The sequence below is a fragment of the Oryza glaberrima genome, chromosome 6, assembly GCF_000147395.1.
Source record: "Oryza glaberrima chromosome 6, OglaRS2, whole genome shotgun sequence".
NCBI classification, from domain to species: domain Eukaryota; kingdom Viridiplantae; phylum Streptophyta; class Magnoliopsida; order Poales; family Poaceae; genus Oryza; species Oryza glaberrima.
The window spans coordinates 21186925-21205941 of NC_068331.1; the positions used below are offsets into that span (position 1 = coordinate 21186925).

The 19017-nt window shown below is 43.9% G+C and overlaps 1 protein-coding gene and 1 pseudogene across 1 annotated transcript; one reads left to right on the forward strand and one right to left on the reverse strand.

The window, feature by feature from the left end:
• The first annotated feature begins 7611 nt into the window (after positions 1-7611).
• On the forward strand, positions 7612-8025 carry LOC127776991 (uncharacterized). The gene has a single exon (XM_052303521.1). It carries the CDS (start codon positions 7612-7614, stop codon positions 8023-8025), a length of 414 nt encoding a protein of 137 aa, XP_052159481.1.
• A 7639-nt stretch (positions 8026-15664) lies between these two features.
• Positions 15665-18682, reverse strand: LOC127776992 (probable cysteine protease RD19D; annotated as a pseudogene).
• Between the last annotated feature and the right edge of the window lie 335 nt (positions 18683-19017).

Here is a 19017-nt window from a genome sequence, read left to right on the forward strand (position 1 = left end):
AAGACCATTCGCTTGTCATAGTTGGTGCCTCCTAGACATCACCTCCAAACTGATCATCCTCATAATCAACATGTATTTCATTTTCTTCTTTAGCCACTTGTTCGTTGAGGTCTCAGGTAAAGCCTCTTCAACTCCCTCATCTGGTGGTATATTTATATTTAAAGCCATAATTGATCAATGGATATGCTTGTTGCATACTCATGAAGTGGAAAGTGTACTTGTGTTCTGGTTCATTTTAAAGTTTTATAAGGCGTGGTGTACTTGTGTATGATGAGATTTGTATTGTTTGGCGCTAATTAAGTAGCAGTTCAATCTCCTGCTTGTTTCATTTGTAGCCTTGGTGGATATCTATGTATTTTGTATATGGTGCAATTAATACCGATAAGAATCTTATACGTATTACTTTATTGGCTAATTGGGTAAGTGATAATGATTAGGTACACTTTAACTAAAGGGCATTTTATTTTAGTTTCTTACTAGTTCTAAATTTGCCTTGTGTTTTTAGGATCAACTTTTTTAGCCGGAAGGAGTATTCCTTAATTTGGAGCGGAGCCAATGTACCAATGACTTGTGTCTTGCCTTCAGTATTTCTTTTATTTTGCAATGAGTGGCACCACAATAATTTGCTTTGTGATATCATCCGGTGAATTGTTTCTAGCTTTCGTTAGATAAGTTAACCCTATGTGAGCACGGACAACTAGACCGTGCATTTGTTCAAAACAACAAGTATTATCAACTCAGAGGGAGTATTATTATTCACTTGCACATGTATATCTAACAATTTTAATTTAGTGTTTTATTATTTAGTTTCACCAATTAGATAGTTGGCATGAATATAACTCAAATTATTTTTGAAAGGAAAATTTAATTATACTTTATCGATTTAGCACAAATTTTATTTTACTTAAGTAGTTATCGTTGCTAGTGACACCATCGACATAAAATCCTGGCTCCGTCCCTACTTAATTACATCTGTTCGAACTCATAACCTGCTCGATTGGATACTAACACATATGAAAGTAAGATCCCATGAATGATACTGAGATGGCAGATGATGTCCCTTTTCTTTTATTTATTCATAACCAGTACTGACGTCTTAAAAACTGAAAATAAAATTAACTTCGCAACAGAAATTTCCCATCCAAGAACTAAAGATTTTTAGTTAGGGCAATCGATTGCTGATTGAGACATGCGGATGTCGTGTGCCGTATGATGTATGGCTACATCGTGGAAACAGTGCTCGCACATTTCCCATTTCCATAGTTCATCAATTCGCAGCGATATAGGGGTGAATTTGATGCATTTTTTTTTATTTCAGGATGTTTTTGCAATTGTACTCCCTAATCCAAGCAGCATATCACTGGCATAGCATGTGTGAGCAAGCCTGCTTTACTACCACAAACTGTGTTCTTTTGTTTCCTCAGCACATAGAAGAATGCCAAAGTTGTGTTCCGTGATGTAAGCATGCAACCCAACCCTCTACCTTGTATCGATGATTTTTTTTTTAATCTTTCAGCACATAGGATGACAGAGTAGCTGAGCCATGTCAAATATGATCATAACTAAGTCAAATTATGTAAGGGGTTGTTTAAATTTGTGCTTTTAATGATATAATAATTTTGCATAGGAAATATTCTTGTCCTTCACATGCTGGAGTAAAAAAAAACAATATCGTAAAATGCCATGAAAATTAAATGCTCTGGAAATGTTCAAGGAAGCTTAAGTTATTCATCCCCAAGGGGTAATCTCCAATGGTCAACATGAAACTCCATGGATTTTTGGGTTCACATTTTCGTCAATAAAAACCTGTTTATTTTTTCAAGACAATCATCAAATATTAATTTTGTTGCATAGACAATAGACAATTTCCTAATGCATTGGTAAGTTTTCCCCCTTCTAGCTTTGAAACTGACCTTAAAATAAAGGGGTATTGAACTATTTATCACTTTTAGATTTAACATTTAACAATTTACCTCTCATATCTTTATGACATGTAGATTCTTACATATCTATAACATGTATATCCAGGTGGTAAATTGTTAAATACCATATGTAAGAGTAGTAAATAGTTAAACATCTCATGAATCTTTGAAAAGCTTGATAGTGTACTTGGGAGATGGCTTGCATAGTTGTTTGGTCCACTACTAATTAACTTTTGATACACGTTTGACCATTAAATATATTCAAATAAATATGTAATTAGAATTTTTTGGGATTTGTATCTATCCTTATCACTTATATTTTTTATGAACTAATGTTTGAATAAGATGAATATAAAAAATATATCGAAAAATCAGTGACGTCGTACATTGAAAATCACAGGGAGTATAACATAAGATTAATATGTATTTATTGCTGCAAAATTAATTGTTTATTTTGAGATTAAGCGGGCAACAAATAAATTAAATTCCCTCCTTCAAAACGCGGCAATTTTATTTTACATAAAATTTCATTAGTTAATTTAATATGTACAATTATCCTTTAAAATTCCTCCGTTACAAAGTGGTTAGTCGTCTTGACAGTATGGTTTTCGATTTTAATCACCATACACATCTCGCGAAAGATTTGTGAACGAGTGGCTGCCACGTCTGCCAGCCGGTTGGTGCCACGTGGAGGGTTGTGATTGGTGGAAGCGTCTACCTCGATCGCCCATGGCGTTGCTGGTTCAGCCTCGGTAGTAGATTGTTCTTGGGTTGGACCACGTGGACAGCTTGTATGATTGATGATGAATGTGATTGGATCTGGCAGAATAAAAAAAAAACTCAACAAAGAAAAGCACACGCTGACAAAAACTGAAACAGAAACACAGCATCATGCTGCTAATTAAGGGCCTATTTAGTTTACGAAATGAAAACTTTTTAGTGTCACATCGGACGTTTGATCGGATGTTAGAAGGGGTTTTCGGTCATTTGAACACGAATGAAAAACTAATTTCATAACTCGCCTTGAAACCGCGAGACGAATCTTTTGAGCCTAATTAATCCGTCATTAACACATGTGGGTTACTGTAGCACTTATGGCTAATCACAGACTAATTAGGCTCAAAAGATTCATCTCGCGATTTCCCCCCTAACTGTGTAATTAGTTTTTGATTTTATCTATATTTAATGCTCTATGCATGTGTTCAAAGATTCGATGTGATGTTTTTGGGAAAAAAATTTTGGGAACTAAACAGGGCCTAAATTGCATCTGCTCAGTGGCGGGTCTACGAATTTTTCAAAGCCCGGACAAGCCTAGTGATGGGTAGAAGGTGTACTTAAAATCTGTATAAGTATGTAGACCATTTAATATATATTATATAGTCATGTATTATCTTAAATGAACTAGTAAATTAATTAAGAAAGTAATTAGCTACTACTACTCAACTGCATGTACGCCTGAACCATGTAACTAAGTACTAGTCACTGCAGTATAGTGCACTGAATGAGGCGAAGTGATGGTAACAAGTAACAAGTGCTCATGCTCACTGTTGATTCATGCGGTGGAGCCCGAGTAGCTGCCCATGCTAGCCGGGCGCTGGCTCCGCCGCTGATGGTTCTGCAAAACTACAACGGCTAAAGGAGCACACCGTCAAAAGACGCAACAGAGCAGCAAACCCCCAAATCGCCGACGGTGGCGGCATGGGAGCAGCACAGGGGCAGCCCGGAAAAGGAACAAACCTGCTTCTTCTTGCGTTTGGTCTGCCGAGTCTTCACCCTGCTTCGGCAAGCCTGCCGTTGCCTGGTCTGCCGTTGCTTTATTTGCGAGCTGGTATACGAATATGTACAATCGCTCGGCGGGTGGTATCAATGGCGATTTGACAAGCATCGGGAAGAGAAGCCGCGGTGGAGAGAAGAGAAGAGAGGAGAAGCGGGTGGTTGAACCATTACTGCGAGTCGCGGCAGCAAAATGAATAGAAGCCTGGAACCCTAGTTGACCGCCACACTGGGCAGCAAATGAAGAGAAGAGAAGAGAACAGAAGGATTGGCCGCCGCAGCAAGCCGCCAGTTTTTGTTATGTTTTAGTCGTGCATCTTTTCATGTTTTTTCTGCCTTTTTTTTCTTTTTTCCCCCTCAAATTTCAATTTTTATGAGCCACATGTACTAGTGGGCCGGCTACCGGCCCACATGCTGCTGCAGTAGCCGTGCCTGCCCGGCACGGCCTAGCACCTCCTTGGGTCGTGCTTGGGCCGAGGCCTTGGCACATCGTGCGTCTTTTGATCGTCGTGCTCCTTTAGCCAGCGTGCGTCTTTTGCCCGGCGTGCGTATTTTGATCGGTGTGCTTCTCTTGACCGTTGCGCGTCTTGACGTTTGTGCGTCTTTTGATCGGGGTGCGTCTTTTGACCGGCGCTCCTTTTCTCCGTCATGCGTCTTTTGACTGGGGTGCTCCTTTCATATCGAGATTGGTCTGAGGCCGGTCATCATTTGTCTTGGAAATGAACCTATCAATCAATCGCTGTCCTACTCTGGAGCTAACAGTAGCTGTAACAGCTAGATTTTTCACAGGTCCACAGTTTTCGCCATCAGAAGTGGACATAAAATGCCGCCTCGGATGATGCTCCTCCCTCGCCGCTGTCAAGGTGGAGCCAGCGAACGACCGCCCTTCTGCCCGCTCCATGCTCATCCAAACGAGCCCGCCCGACACGCCGCCGCCGCTCCCTACTTCCTTCCCCTACCTGGAGCTAGGAATCCCTGCGCCGCGGGCGTCCGAGGAATCGCCTTCCTCCTTCCCGGTACCCGCCACCGGAAGCCAGCCCGACGTCCCGCCGCGGAGGAAGCCTTAAGGAGGTGATGGGTTAAGGACGTCAAGGGTTAAGGGCATCTTAACCCGGTCAAGGTTGAGGCTTCCTCTACAATGGCCCAGCCCAACATCCGGCTCCACTTATTCCCCGCGGTCCAGCCTTCCCTGCCGCTCTGCTCTGCTGGCGGTGGCGAAAGAAAACCCTAGCTCTCCAATATGATGAACAGCAGCACTGGAAAGAGCTTACTTACCTATGCATCCAATATGATGAATTTGACAATGCTGCCACCATGCAGCCGCCTATTATTACGGCCACCGCGTGTAATTGTGTATCAATGACTAACGAGCAACAGATAAAAGAGTTTGACAATGAGATGCTCATTCTGTCTCAAAGATAATCAACCATAGGAACATTGTCAAGCTATGGGCCTATCGCCCAGAGAAGCTCATGGAACACATCAAACTTTTCTCCACACGTCTCAACATTCCTAAGCTTATCCATGCTTGTGATGAACAGCAACACTGGAAAGAGCTTACTTACCTATACATCCAATATGATGAATTTGATGTGTACCTGTATAGCAGCAGTACGCTCTTTCCAGTGCTGCTGTTCATCACAACCACGGATAAGTACCACCAGCTTGAACAAAAAACAGTGGCGGACCCAGAAAAATCAGACTGGGTATGCACACATGCATATCTCTCATATAACAATATAAGCAGAATTGGAAATCTAAGTTGCATGATACAAATAAAGGCAACCCCAATACAAAATTATATATGCAAAGAAAGAAATTAATAGAAATCAAACCATATTCTCATTTGTATTGAATGAAAGAAGAAATTACAACAAACTAGTTATTAGTTGGTTTCTTTATCAATACACTCTTTTCAATTGATAACAATGTCAATATCAATATATTAGTACTATCCAAGCTCAAATCATGCAAAATTTTCTTTAAAACAATGCAATTAAGATGCCGATTTCTAAAAGTCAAGTAATATATTCAAAACTAAGGCCGTGTTTAGTTCCATGCCCAATTTTTTTTGACATATACAGACACACATTTGAAGTATTAAATATAGACTAATAATAAATCAAATTACAGATTCCGCCTGTAAACTGCGAGACGAATATATTAAGCCTAATTAATCCGTCATATATAAATATGAAAAAAATAAAAAAGATATGAGAAAACGATTGAAAAAATAAAAAATATGAGAAATATATGGGAGAAATTAGAAAATCGTAGGAAAAATAAATGGGCCGGTGGGCCGTGCCGTGCCAGCATGCTACAGTAAACGTGTCGTGCCGTGCCGGCCCACGGATAAGCTTAGGAATGTAACTATATAGCCACTGTATAGCCGAGTGGTACATAAAAATTACATTGTTGAATCGTCATACGAAAGCAAGAAGCTTTTGAATCGTCATAAAAATGACATAACTTCAAACTCAAATCGTAGTTGATTATGCCTGCACACAAACTCAACACGAAAAATATAAACTCAACATGTTACAAAAAGCAGCACGTTTTGCAAATGAAACGTTACACTAGTGTTCGACGGGAATCACGACAACTCAACACTATAATTGGAAACTCAACACATCCCATGAAAGCAACAGAACAAGGAAAAAACTCAACAAAGAGTGACAGAATAGGTCGCGGGTAAAGAGCAACAGATGGGACAAAGAGTGACATGCCGGAGAGTAGAGAATAGGAAAGCAACACACTAACAGATAATGTTCCAAAAAAACACACTAACAGATATATAGACCGGCAAAGAGTGACAGAATAGGTCGCGAGTAAAGAGCAACACGATGGGACAAAGAGTGACACGGGGGAGAATAGAGAATAGGGAACTGCAACACACTATGAACAGATACACAGCCCGGCAAAGAGCAACATGATGGGACACAGAGTGACACGCGAGTTGCTATCTGTGCAGGCAAACTCAACACCAAAGAAAAAACTTAACACGTTCGGAGAAGCTCAGATACTTCAAACTCAACATGAAGAATGGAAACTCAACACATGATACGAAAGCAACAAAATTTACCAGTATAGACTAGTACGATTCAATTCAACATTTTGTTCATTCGGGTTTGATTGTGTTGAGTTTGTTGGTCTACTAAATTACTTGTATTTTGTTTTGCTTGGTACTAAATTACTCAATGGCTTGGGGCTTTAGCAGGTTTATTGATCGTCCTGCTCCTTTTGACCGTCATGCGTCTTTTGATCGTCGTGCTCCTTTAGCCTGCGTCTTTTGCCCGGCGTGTGTATGTTGACTGGCGTGCTTCTCTTGACCGTCGCACGTCTTTTGACGGTCGCGCGTCTTTTGACAGGGGTGCGTCGATAGAAATTAATCGCTAAGTGTGAAGCACATGCGCGAAGCTAAGGACGCATTGCTTCATTAATGTGAAGCAACATGCGCGAAGCTAAGGGACGCATCTCTTCGTAATTTAAGACGCATTGATTTTTGACTGCCCTCGCCCTCAGCCGATTCACCTTCCTGGGAAACGACGCTCTGCAGAAGTGCCAATTCATCTCCCCAGGAAGCGACACTCTGCAGAAGGTTTAAAAGGCACTCACCCCTAGACCGATTGCGGTAGTTTCAAACAGCACCTCAACCGATTCATCCATTGCCCACTGCAGTAGTTTCTCACAGCACCCTCAACCGAATTGTGCCATTGCCCATTGTGGTAGTTTTCTCACAGCAAGGATGGAGCCATCCCGCCATGACTAGGGACCGCCGACACTGAGGAAGCCATCGCGCCATGGCGATCCGTGGGAACCGTGGCCGCCGAAGAAACCATTGCGCCAGGGCTGGGATTAGTGCCTGGCGGAGAAGCGCTGCAGCGTTGAGCCGAAGCCGCTACCGCCAACGTCGGACATGGACATTGTCTTCTTCCTGGAGAGGTACCCGAACATCAACACGACTGTTACGTGTGACGCGATGGTGGTCGAGCGATTCATCAATGAAATCCAAGTGACACTGAGTGACTCGGTTCATCGAAGAATGCTCATCGGATTAGACACCGAGTGGCGCATCCTCCCTAAAGATGTGGGCGGGGGACACAAGACAGCCCTGTTGCAGCAGTGTGTCGGGGTGCATTGCCTTGTGTTCCAGGTCTACCAGGCCGGCGGCAACCTTCCTGAAGCCTTGAAGAGGTTTCTCACAGAACAGGGCCACATATTTGTCGGAGCAAGCATCGACAACGAAGTTAAACGACTGAGGAAGGACTGCGGCATCACAATTTCCAATCCGAAGGACCTCCAGTGTATCGTCCTGGGACTAAGTGAATAATATGGCCATCTCGTCAGTCCTTATCGGCCTCGGACATCACTTGAAGCGATGGGAGCAGCGGTATTGAAACTACCGATCTAACAAACACATCAATCACAAATTATGGGGTGCGAGGATTTTGGCAACCTGGCAGGTGAATTACGCCGCCATAGATGCATATATGTCGTACGAGATTGCTAGGCAAGTTGAGATCAAGCAAGGTTTTCAATTTTCTTAGTGATCACAAGTACTCCATTGTGTAATGCGATTTTTGGGCATATAATGATCTACTGCAGGGCATATAAAATACCTATTCAGTGTTACATGTTGAGTTTCAGATGTGGATATGATAATTTTGGGCATGTAGCAACTGTGGGTAGAGGACTAGTACAGAGGGGAACCAGGGCAGGAAGAGAGGCTGTTTTTGGGGCCACCCTAGTGGTCAAAAAGCTAGTGAACTTAAATGGACAGAAATGTCACCCTAGTGGTTAAAATGCACCTTCTTTCTCTGATATATAATCTGTTTTATCTCGAGTATTATCTGTAGTTGGTAGTGATCTCGATTTCAGCTTCTCATGTATTGGTCGAATCTGTTATAATTGTTCCAACAACATCACTTTTTTCTTATACTGGGCCCAAGTCTGTGACAATTGTTCAAATTTACTCTCCAATAAAAACGGCAAATGTAAAGACTTATCAGAAATCTGCAGACTAGAATCTGCATTGACCCGCATATAAGCTCAATTGACCTGTGTGCTATCCATTGACCCAGATTCCCTTGCATTGACCTGTGTGGTATACATTGACCCGCCTGCTCTCAATTGACCCGGATGCTGTGCATTGACCCGTGTTGTATACACTGAGCCAGATGCTACGCATTGACCCGACTGCTCTCAATTGACCTGATCTAGGTCCATTGATCAGAATGTACACTTGCATTGACCCGAGTGGTTTACATTGACCCGTCTGCTCTCCATTGATCCCAAGATCCCCTCATATTGACCCGAGTGGTTTACTTATCCGCGAGGCCACATCAAAACAAGCGGTGAGGGTTCTTGTCAAAAAAAGAAAACAAGCAGTGAGGGTTGAAAGAAAAAATGGGCTAGTGTGGCAAGAAAAAACGGGCCAGTGGTAGGCAAAAACGGGTCAGATTGTTTAGACGGGTCAATGGATATTGCATAGGTGGGTCAATGCAATTCTAGCTACGAGTCAATGGCATTATATCCACGGGTAAACGGGGTGCACACGGGTCAATGCAGATTCTATAGGCGGGCCTATGGACTTTTATTTGCGGCTCAGTGGATACAACGTGGGTCCATGGAATTGTATCTTCGGGTCAATGGACTTGTATCTCCGGGTCAATTGAGAGTATACAGGTCAAACGCATTGTTTCCACGGGTCAAACTACAGCACACGGCTCATTGCAGATTCTATAAGCGGGTCAATGGATAGTATCTACGGGTCAATCGATACCAAACGGGTTAATGTAATATTATCTCCGGGTCAATGGCTTCCACTCGGGTCAATGAAATTGTATCCATCATCTCTTCGTTATTTGCCTTGAGTGAACAAACTGAATCCTTTGTCGCAAAACGGAACGAACATAATGTTAAAATCCAAGTTGTACACAGGTCAATTGAGCTTATATCCCAGGGTCAATGGAGATTGTAGAGGTGGGTCAGTGGACTTATATCTACGGGTTAATGAAGATTGTATCCACGGGTCCATCAGATTGTATAGCCAGGTTCATGGCTATCACACGGGTCAATAGAATTCTATCTACGGGTCAATGGCTATCACACGGGTCAATGGAGATTATATATCAATGGAGACCCGCAGATTATATATCAAATGACACATCGATAACTGACACATAAAATCACAACAAACAATCAGATTTTTGCATAGAAATAGATAATAATTGATAACTGATAAGTTCAAGTTCGCATGTCATTGCAAACGACACATTGACAGTTCACAAATGACACATCGATAACTGATACCTACTATGACAGTTCACAACCGCAGCTCGCAGGTCATCACAAACGACACATTGACAGTTCACAAATGACACATCGATAACTGATACCTACTATGACAGTTCACAACCGCAGCTCGCAGGTCATCACAAACGACACATTGACAGTTCACAAATGACACATCGATAACTGATACCTACTATGACAGTTCACAACGACACGAGATGAGAACATAAATTTAAAAGTTCAAGGCTTGAAGCCTTCAAGGCTGTCAAGCCTGCTGCTGTTGCATGCCAACACATCACATGAGATAGACTCCAGTTCTACCTTCCAGTCCTCCACTCCTCCGTAGTCCATACTCTGCAATAAGAATTGATGATTCAAATCTGGGCATAGTAGCATATTTGAATGAAAACTCCATTCATACTTGACATACCTTTTAGTTTTGGGCACTGCATGAAGATTGCATTTCACTGCTCCCGTGGAGGTGTGTTGTCTTGCAAATGTACCCAAGATTGCTGAGACAACTGGCACAAAGGTTCCTACAAAGATGATAAAATGATCGTATCAAGAGAAAATGTTCATATCAAGAGAAAATGTATTTTCCAAACAGCCATTTACTGCTTACATATTTTTCCTTGTAAATGACCTTGAGCAATGCTATCTTTTCTTCATATTTCTCCTTAACCCAAAACAGCTCCAGAGCTCTTTTATCGTCCAGTACAGGTGAATACTTTTTGTATAATTCAATGTCAATGCACCCTTGGCCATCAAAATACCTCAGTGCAGACATTTTAGATTGTGGGCCTTCCATTGCATCCACTGAAAATGAACTTGTGACTTGCGTACTATGCTCAGCTAAAACTGAACCTGAGAATTGTGGAGTAAGCTTAGAATAGAGAGTTTCCTGGCTTGTACCCTGGGATGTAAAGTTTAACAAAACGAACAGTGAATGAGCAGTTGTGGGGCAAAGAATGAGCAGGAGTGGGGCAAATACCTCTTTAGCAGCTTTCACATGCAACCTTTTAGATTCTTTAATTTTGCTCTTAACCTTGGTACCATTCCAAGAAACATATTTGCGATTGCTTTGGTATTTTTCATTGATGCTATTTGCAACAGCATCATAGAACTCTTCAGTCCAACCATCAAAAGTGGGAGCCAATCGATTAACTGATTTTACCAGATTCGATCTTCCCATTCCATCCATATGTGTTTTCTTTTCTTCATCGAGGGGAGACTGGAAGCACAGGATGAGGAAGAGCTCAGCTGAGTCTGTTGCTTCAGCTGCAGCCATAAAGAAAGGGGCTTAAAAGCATACAATTTGTGATATTTACATGCTGAAGTTTGAATTTTCTAAGGTAGTATACATGGTTCCAGTGGCGGATCTACGAATTTTTCTAAGCCCGGGCAAGCCTAGCGATGGGTAGAAAGTATACTTAAATCTATATAAGTACATAGACCATTTAATATATATTATATAGTCTTGTATTATCTTAAAATTGAAAAAACAGATGATGAACTATGAATTAATTAAGAAAGTAATTAGCTACTACTACTTAACTGCATGTACGCCTAAACCATGTAACTAAGTACTAGTCACTGCAGTATAGTGCACTGAATAAGGCGAAGTGATGGTAACAAGTAACAAGTGCTCCTGCTCACTGTTGATTCATGCGGCGGAGCCCGGGCAGTTGCCCATGCTAGCCGGGCGCTGGCTCCGCCGCTGCATCTGTTAATTCCTTTTCAAGAAAAGATGCGATGTTTTTGTTAACATTTGCAACGAAAGATTTGCCTGAGTTTTATTTCCACAATTGAGGAACAAAAGGGATGCATGGTGGTTTACAAAGAGATTTTTTGTTTTTAGAGCGTGACAAAAATTTGTCAAATTCCATTGTCAATATTTTTGGGTCAAAGAGAGGACATATGGGAGGGTTCATGTTTTGGACTGAGTTTTGGGCTGCTTGACCCTGGCCCAGACATTTTTTCTGCTATAGGCTGGGCCTGAATTCGCTGGCTATCAGGTCTCAAACTCTTGAATCGATAGCTTGGGCAAAATTCATTGAAATAAGACCACTTTTAACTCCCTCAACTTTCCATCGTGTTTAAATCTCATCCCTAAACTGCAATAGCAAAATCTTGACCCCTTCAACTTAAAAAAACTGGTGCAAAAGAAATCCTGATACTAAGAATCCCTAAACATTATTTTTAAAAAATCAAAATGTTTCACTCTATAAATTACTTACACTTATATTGAGTTGCACCGTAAATTTAAAACTTACACTGCAAATACATTGTATGTTTGAATATTTATATTGTAATTTTTTTTATTATACAATGTAAGAAAGAACTAGAATTAAGGGGTTGTTCAAATTGTAGACAAAATAAACCTTATCAAATTTTGACAATGGCAAAATTTCAGTAAGTTAGCATTATTACAAAAATTTGGACATGATTTCTTATGTATTTACCAAAGTTAGGCTAAAAAACCAAATGTATGCATATCTTTGGTAACTTTACCAAAAAAAATGGTATGTACCAAAAAAATAATATGATTTGAAATGACATCAATTTGAACAGGCCGTAAAAGTAATTTATTATGTATTTGGAAGAAGAGATAGTAGAGATATAACTTACATATAAAAGAGAGAGAAATCACATAAGGAAAAAAATGAACGAAATTAAGTGAAAAAAAATATGGTGTCATATTTTTAAGTAAACCCGTTTGATTAATGTGTAGATCAGTATACCAATCTGACACCTAAATTACTTTTGCTATCTGGGCATGCTCACCAAAGAGAGCCAAAGCCATTTCATTTTCAATCCAAGTAGGTGTCCTGCCAAATTATCCTGACATTGATAACCCCAAAACCCTCCCTTGTAACCATCGTCTAACTCTACACGACTTTGATAAGAGTCCAAAGACGCATGCAGAAGCACAAATGGCAGCCACGATATCACCAACACGCACTCCTAGTCTGATTAGCCGGCTAATTAAGCTGCTAATCTCGCCATCTTCCTCAGCTAATCCCCGAGAGTTTATTATAAGCAGCCGCGCGTTGGCTTCCTCGGCCTCGGGCGCTCGCGCGCGGCGGCCGGCCATGGCGAGCTGGCTGTTCTGCTCCGGGAAGGCGGCGGCGCGGGGCGAGTTCGTGAAGCTGGTGTTCCCCGGCGGCCACGTCGAGCTGCTCGACCGGGCGGTGCCGGCGGCGGAGGTGATGGCGCGGCACCCGCGGTTCTGCGTGGCGCGACCCGACGTGTTCCGGGACCCCGCCGCCGCCGGCGCCGTCGCCGCGCCGGACGCCGTTCTGGCGCTCGGGCGCAAGTACTACGTCGTGCCCAGGAGCACCGTGCGGCGGCTGCAGATCATGCACGCGTCCTCCTCCCCGCACGCCGGCGGCGGCGGCGGCGTGTCGCTGAAGAGGCACCTCGCTGGCGCCGGCGGCCACGAGAGGGGTTACAAGGTCGTCGGCCGCCGCAAGAGCTGGCTCAGGTTACTGGTCAGCGGCGGCGGCGGCGAGCCGCAGCAGAGTGGGCCCCGCGATGGGGGCGTCAGCCACGGCGGCAAAGACGAGGCGGCCGTCGTCGGAGATGTCAGCGACGTGAGGGAGACCAAGGAGAACGGGAAGCCACCGAGGAACGGTGGATCGCCTGCGCGGCGGCGGCGGCGCCTCGCGTCGCCGGCGAGCTCGGCGTCCTACTCTTGGCAGCCGAGCCTTCACAGCATAACCGAAGAGTAACCATGGTGCACAAGATTTAACTTTAACACATAGTACTTATGAAAACAAGCGTTATATGACTGTTCTAGCTAAAATTCTGTTGAAAGTCCAACCGTACGTGCGTAATATTCGTGAATATAAGTATTTGAATTCAGGTGATGCTTTCCCGAATTCTTTTGTATTCTGTTTGGCTGTCTATTCTATTTTACTCCGGCGAGATCGCCCAGCCTAATTTAGTTTCAGCTCGTTACAAATTGCAGTCAATGGTTTTTTGGGGAAAAAAACGAATTTGTTCGCTAATTTCGGACTCTGCTGTCAATTTTGTGCTGAATATGCCCAACTTAGCATAAACGCTTGGTCAAACTCTGGGCATCATGTCAAAGTAATTTTGTCATTTTAACAAAGTTTTTTTTACAAAGAAAGTATAATTTCTAGCATTTGCATCAACCAAGGACGCACGCACCCATAACAAAATTTGCAAAGGCTGTTTTGGATCAGAATTTAGTTGAAACAAGGCCCGCCTGGCACTCCCCTAGGTCATATGTTCAGCATAAGATTTAGTCCAACTTTCAAAACTATAACCATCAATTTATATTGGAATAAGTTTACATGTAAACTTGTCAATCTTAAGATAGAGTGAAGTGTACAGACAATGATAGAGTGAAGTGTAGTACGGACAATCCTTGAACTTGTGTGGTGTGTCATCTAGGAGTCTCAACTCCCAAAATGTATTTCTGGGTCTCTTAACTAGCTAATACATGATGGGTGTCATATACATCCAAACAGGTTTCAACCAACTCCATGCGCATACGTGGCATATCATAGTGGTGTATGAGTATTAGTGGGACCCATATGCCAATAACATAGAAAAAACAAAATATTAAAAAAAATATTTTGTCCACTCTCTCATCTCTCCCTCCCTAAAATCTTCAGTGTCGGAGAGGAGCAACGGCGCAGCCTTCATGGGGCCCGGTGACCTCTACGCTGGAGAGCAACGGCGACCTCTGCGTCGAACACAAGCACGCCTGTCGTGCTTCTCACCATTGTATTTGTCCTCGTCATTGAGCTCATATGTCCATATCTCCTTCTTTAGCGGCTATAGCTGACCTCGTCCTCGAGCTCCTCCAAGAAGGAGGATGTGGTTCTAGGGCAGTGACAGTCGCTGGCTCTGCCCATCGTGACTCATGTAGTTGCGGCATCGTAGATAGGATTGGGTGGAGAGGACGACCAACGATGTGGCCTCTAGATCCGGAGGCACGTAGCTATGGGAGTTGTCTAACAGCGACATCATGGAGCAAGACGTCGAGGTCAGCTTCTGGACGAGGACGTGGTCGCTGCCAGCGACGAGGTAGCCAGATAGGCGCGCTAGGATAGGGCATCCCAATGACAGTGGTGGCGATGGTTTGACGGCGGGATAAAGCATGGCTGTAGCAGAGGGTGGCGCCCGTGGTCTTTCCAGAGAGTCTTGCGGGCCCTCTGTGTGTCGTCTTCCTCCACCTTGATCTCCTTCTCTAGCCTTCGCCTCGCCCTTTGCCTGTTCCTCGTTAGCGGCATCACGGGAGCCGGGCATTGCTCCCTACCCATGTCTCACCACCGTCTCTAGGCTCTCCTCCATCCCAGCTCCTGCCATTCTCCACTGCCATGACCTATTGCGGCGCACCGACCCAATGATGAGGACACACAGAGTTCAGGACGAGCTCCTAGAGGGAGCATTCGGAAAGCTACAGCGGCGAGGCCGCTGATGTGGCATGGACGACGACCTATGGACCCCGCCCCGGCGCGCGGACTTCGGCATGCCTCTGCTGCTCCTCCTCTGTGCCACCTTGGACTTAGTTGCCGACTCCTCCTTCGGCTGGCAAGTTGTAAGAGAGACATGGGGAGAGAGGGGGGGGGGGGGGGGGGAGAAAGGTGTGAGGGAGAGGCTGACATGTGGCCCCATCTTTGCATGGGATACACCACAGCATGCTATATCAGCGCATGGATCAGCTTGGAGCCAATTTGGACCTGTATGACAACAGAAAGTTCGAGGATCTGAAAATGCATTGAGAGTTGAGGGATCTAGATGACACACTTTCACAAGTTTAGAAATCGCCCGTGCACTTCATGCCTGAAGATATGTCGGCCTAATATTTTGGAAGTGTTTATAGGGGTAGGGGTGTGCGTTTGTGTATTCATAGGTGTGAGTGTGCACATTTGTGAGTGCATGCATTTATACCGTGTTTCTAAATAAAGTTTACATGTAACTTTTCCTTAAAACAACGGTGCATATAGCATTTGGGCCTAAGTGCCATTGGATCGGATGTGTTCATGCTAGGATCCATTCGTGCAAAGGAAAATGACATTGGCTCTTCTATGCCTCCCATGATGATGTGTCGACGAGTGAAGGCAATAGGGACAGTGTCTTTCGGCACCATGGTGTGGATAGGGCTGAGAAGGTGTTAGGTTGTGCTGAGATAGCTTATTATCTATGAGAAATAGTGATGATGTGATAATGGAATAATGGCAAAGTTGTTGGTAAAGTGAAAAGAAACTAATAGAGAAAATGAGTTTTTGCAAAGCAAGTTGTGGAATGGATTGAGATATGAGCCTTTTCCCGACAACTAATTCTGACACAGTAGTGTTTTGCAAAAGAAACATCTTTTAAGTGAAATGTTGTTTTTCTCAAGTAAGGCCATACCCTCATTGTTAAGCCAAGCAAGCCGACTATGAAGACTTTTAGGGATACGAACTTAGCACAATGCCGTGCCTGTGGAATAAGTCAGATGCCTAGTGCTTAGTTGCTTTGTTTAGTTTGCCTTCATTAGTTAGCTTCCGTGCCGAAACTGTCATTGTCCTTGTTGTCTTTTATGTGCTGTGTTGTTGCCCATCTATGGGCTTGTCCATTGTGACAACATATGTAAGGACTATTCCCACAATGTAATAAAGTTAGTTTGCTATTATCCATTGTAAAGTGTACCTATCATGTTACTGTTACATATTCCACTGGTACTATATATTTGACCCCAACTTGCACCAATTGGTGTATTCTGGCTAACTATGTTCGAGGTGTCACCGTTGTTTTGGATAGATTAACGATAGGGATAAAAAAATTTGGTGCTCCTTATTTAAAATGGGATGGTTGAGGGTAAGACGAGAGGAAATTGAATAAAAAGTAATTAATAGGACACAGTATCATGAAACTCTTATATTTATGGACAACTTTTAAACGCTTGGAATGCTTATATTTGTGAACGTTAACAGAGCGGTATGTTAGAGTATTGGATAATGATGGTATGCCTTTTTGTTGTAAGTCTTGGAATAAGAGTTCAAATATGCTTATATCAGTCGGCAAAATGTATTGTTTTATTGTTGTTGTGGTCTAATAGACACATAGTGTGACAACGAGGCTGAGAGCCTGAGACTATGCCTGTGGTATGGATCGAGACAGGTAAGATATGCTAGCAATGCAGATTGAGGATAGGGACATCCATAGAGAGGTTGACTCGATGTTTTAGTCCGATAGTAGTGGAGCAACCAATAGGCTGGTGATCAGGAGGGTGGTGCCACGAGGAGTTCGAGAAGATGTTGAGCCAACAGGTGGTGAGGAAACCAAGCCTAATGGCGGTGGTGTGGTGGAGTACGGAGTGGTGCTAGCTAGCAAGCTTAGCTTGAGAAGATGTTGAGCTAGGAGGCTACAGTGAGGTGGAGAAGGGATTGGTGCTGGGATGCTGGTGAGCTTGAGAGGAAGCGGGGCCTGGTGGAGGTAGATAGTCTAGAGAGGAGGTCAGTGCCAGTGTGGAGTAGAGGCCGATCTCACCAGGCTGTGCCAAGGCTCCTGCATGAGTCATAAAGAGCAAAGCCCAACTTCTATTGGATTTTTTTGCATGGTAGGTTATAGAGGGAAGGCATGCTCGATACCCTTGCTACGTATGTTAGTGAGCTTCTTTTTAAAAGATTATGGATATTATTCGTATGAACAAAATTACTAAGCTATGAAAAATGCACTTCTGATCCCTTGGACAAACAATAACAGAATTTATTTCCACTACAAAATAATATAACTACATAAGTTCATCTACTATAACATGGCCTATATGCGTCGGTTTGTCATCATATTGTTTGTTGGCGATAGAAGTCAATATAAGCCACTATGTAAAAGATGTATCAAGCCATTGTTCATCGCCGTATAGTACATATACCATCCCTCAATTGCACGATCCAATGTCATCTATACCTAAATAAAAATAAGTAAGGTTTCCGGTTTTTTGGTCCGTCGTTTAGTTTTCCGATTTTGTCAAAAATTTTCGTCTGTCTCCGATTGATCGTAGTGCAAGAAAAAAAAAGAAACCCCATCTCTTGTCGCACTTCGACGATCACGACGACCACAAGCCATAGCTTGATTAGTTCAAAGATGAGATTAGGAGTTGTATACATGTGATGTGTACCGTGTGGTTGCAGTCGACGAGCTGCTGCTCGCTGAGGTTGAGAATGTTGCCGGTGGTGCTTAAGGCCTAGCAGGAGCTGCATGTGCACTGCATCTTCACGTTGGTGATGGCGCCCATGTCATGCTAGTCGGGCCAGTCGAAGCTGCCGGGAGGCTGGCCACCTCATCCTCCATGGGCGGGAGGCAGACGGCATCAGCCTACGGCTTCAGACGTCATCGCCATTGGCGGTGATGCCCGTTAAGCGTGCCTCGAACTCCTCCCGGGTGAGGTTGGAGAAGGGGGTGATGCTGTGGCGCACGGTCGGGTCGTGTGCCTGGTGCGCCATAGCGCAGCAAGGTTGGCGGGGAACACGCTCAGCCGCCGCACGTACTCCTCCGGCCCCGAGTACTCCCGCCCGTGCCGCCTCACGAACGCTGCGAACTGCGCCCCTAGTAGCAGCCTCGGCGGCTACCCGTCCATCACCTGCCAGATGATGCCACCACCATTGCCAGATGCGCTGGAGGCTGGAGCCGCCAACAACGACCACCACGATGAGAAGGACGAGCCGTGCAACAGCCATGGTGTGGGAGAGATTCATGGCATGGTATGAGTAATCTTTATATTAACGTTGGAAGATGCAGGAGGAAGCGAAGAGGCAGCCATGGAGGCAGGAGGGGTCGATGCCTATCCCTTGACGGCAGTGCGTGGTACGGCCATGGCACGACACATGCGCCTTATCACCTCGAATTTGGCGCCATCTGATGATGCCTACTACCCAAGAGCGGTGATGGTGAACAAGGCAATTTTAAGGTCTCGGCGGCGCAATTGGGATGACGGATGAGGAAACCAATTTGGCTGGCGGCTGCCGCCGTGGATGAGCATGGTGAGACCGTGAGAGCACAATGGTTTTGCTCG

What these genes read in the sequence shown, in the direction of transcription:
- LOC127776991 (XM_052303521.1), top strand. Translation starts at nt 7,612, where the DNA reads ATGGACATTGTCTTCTTCCTGGAGAGGTACCCGAACATCAACACGACT.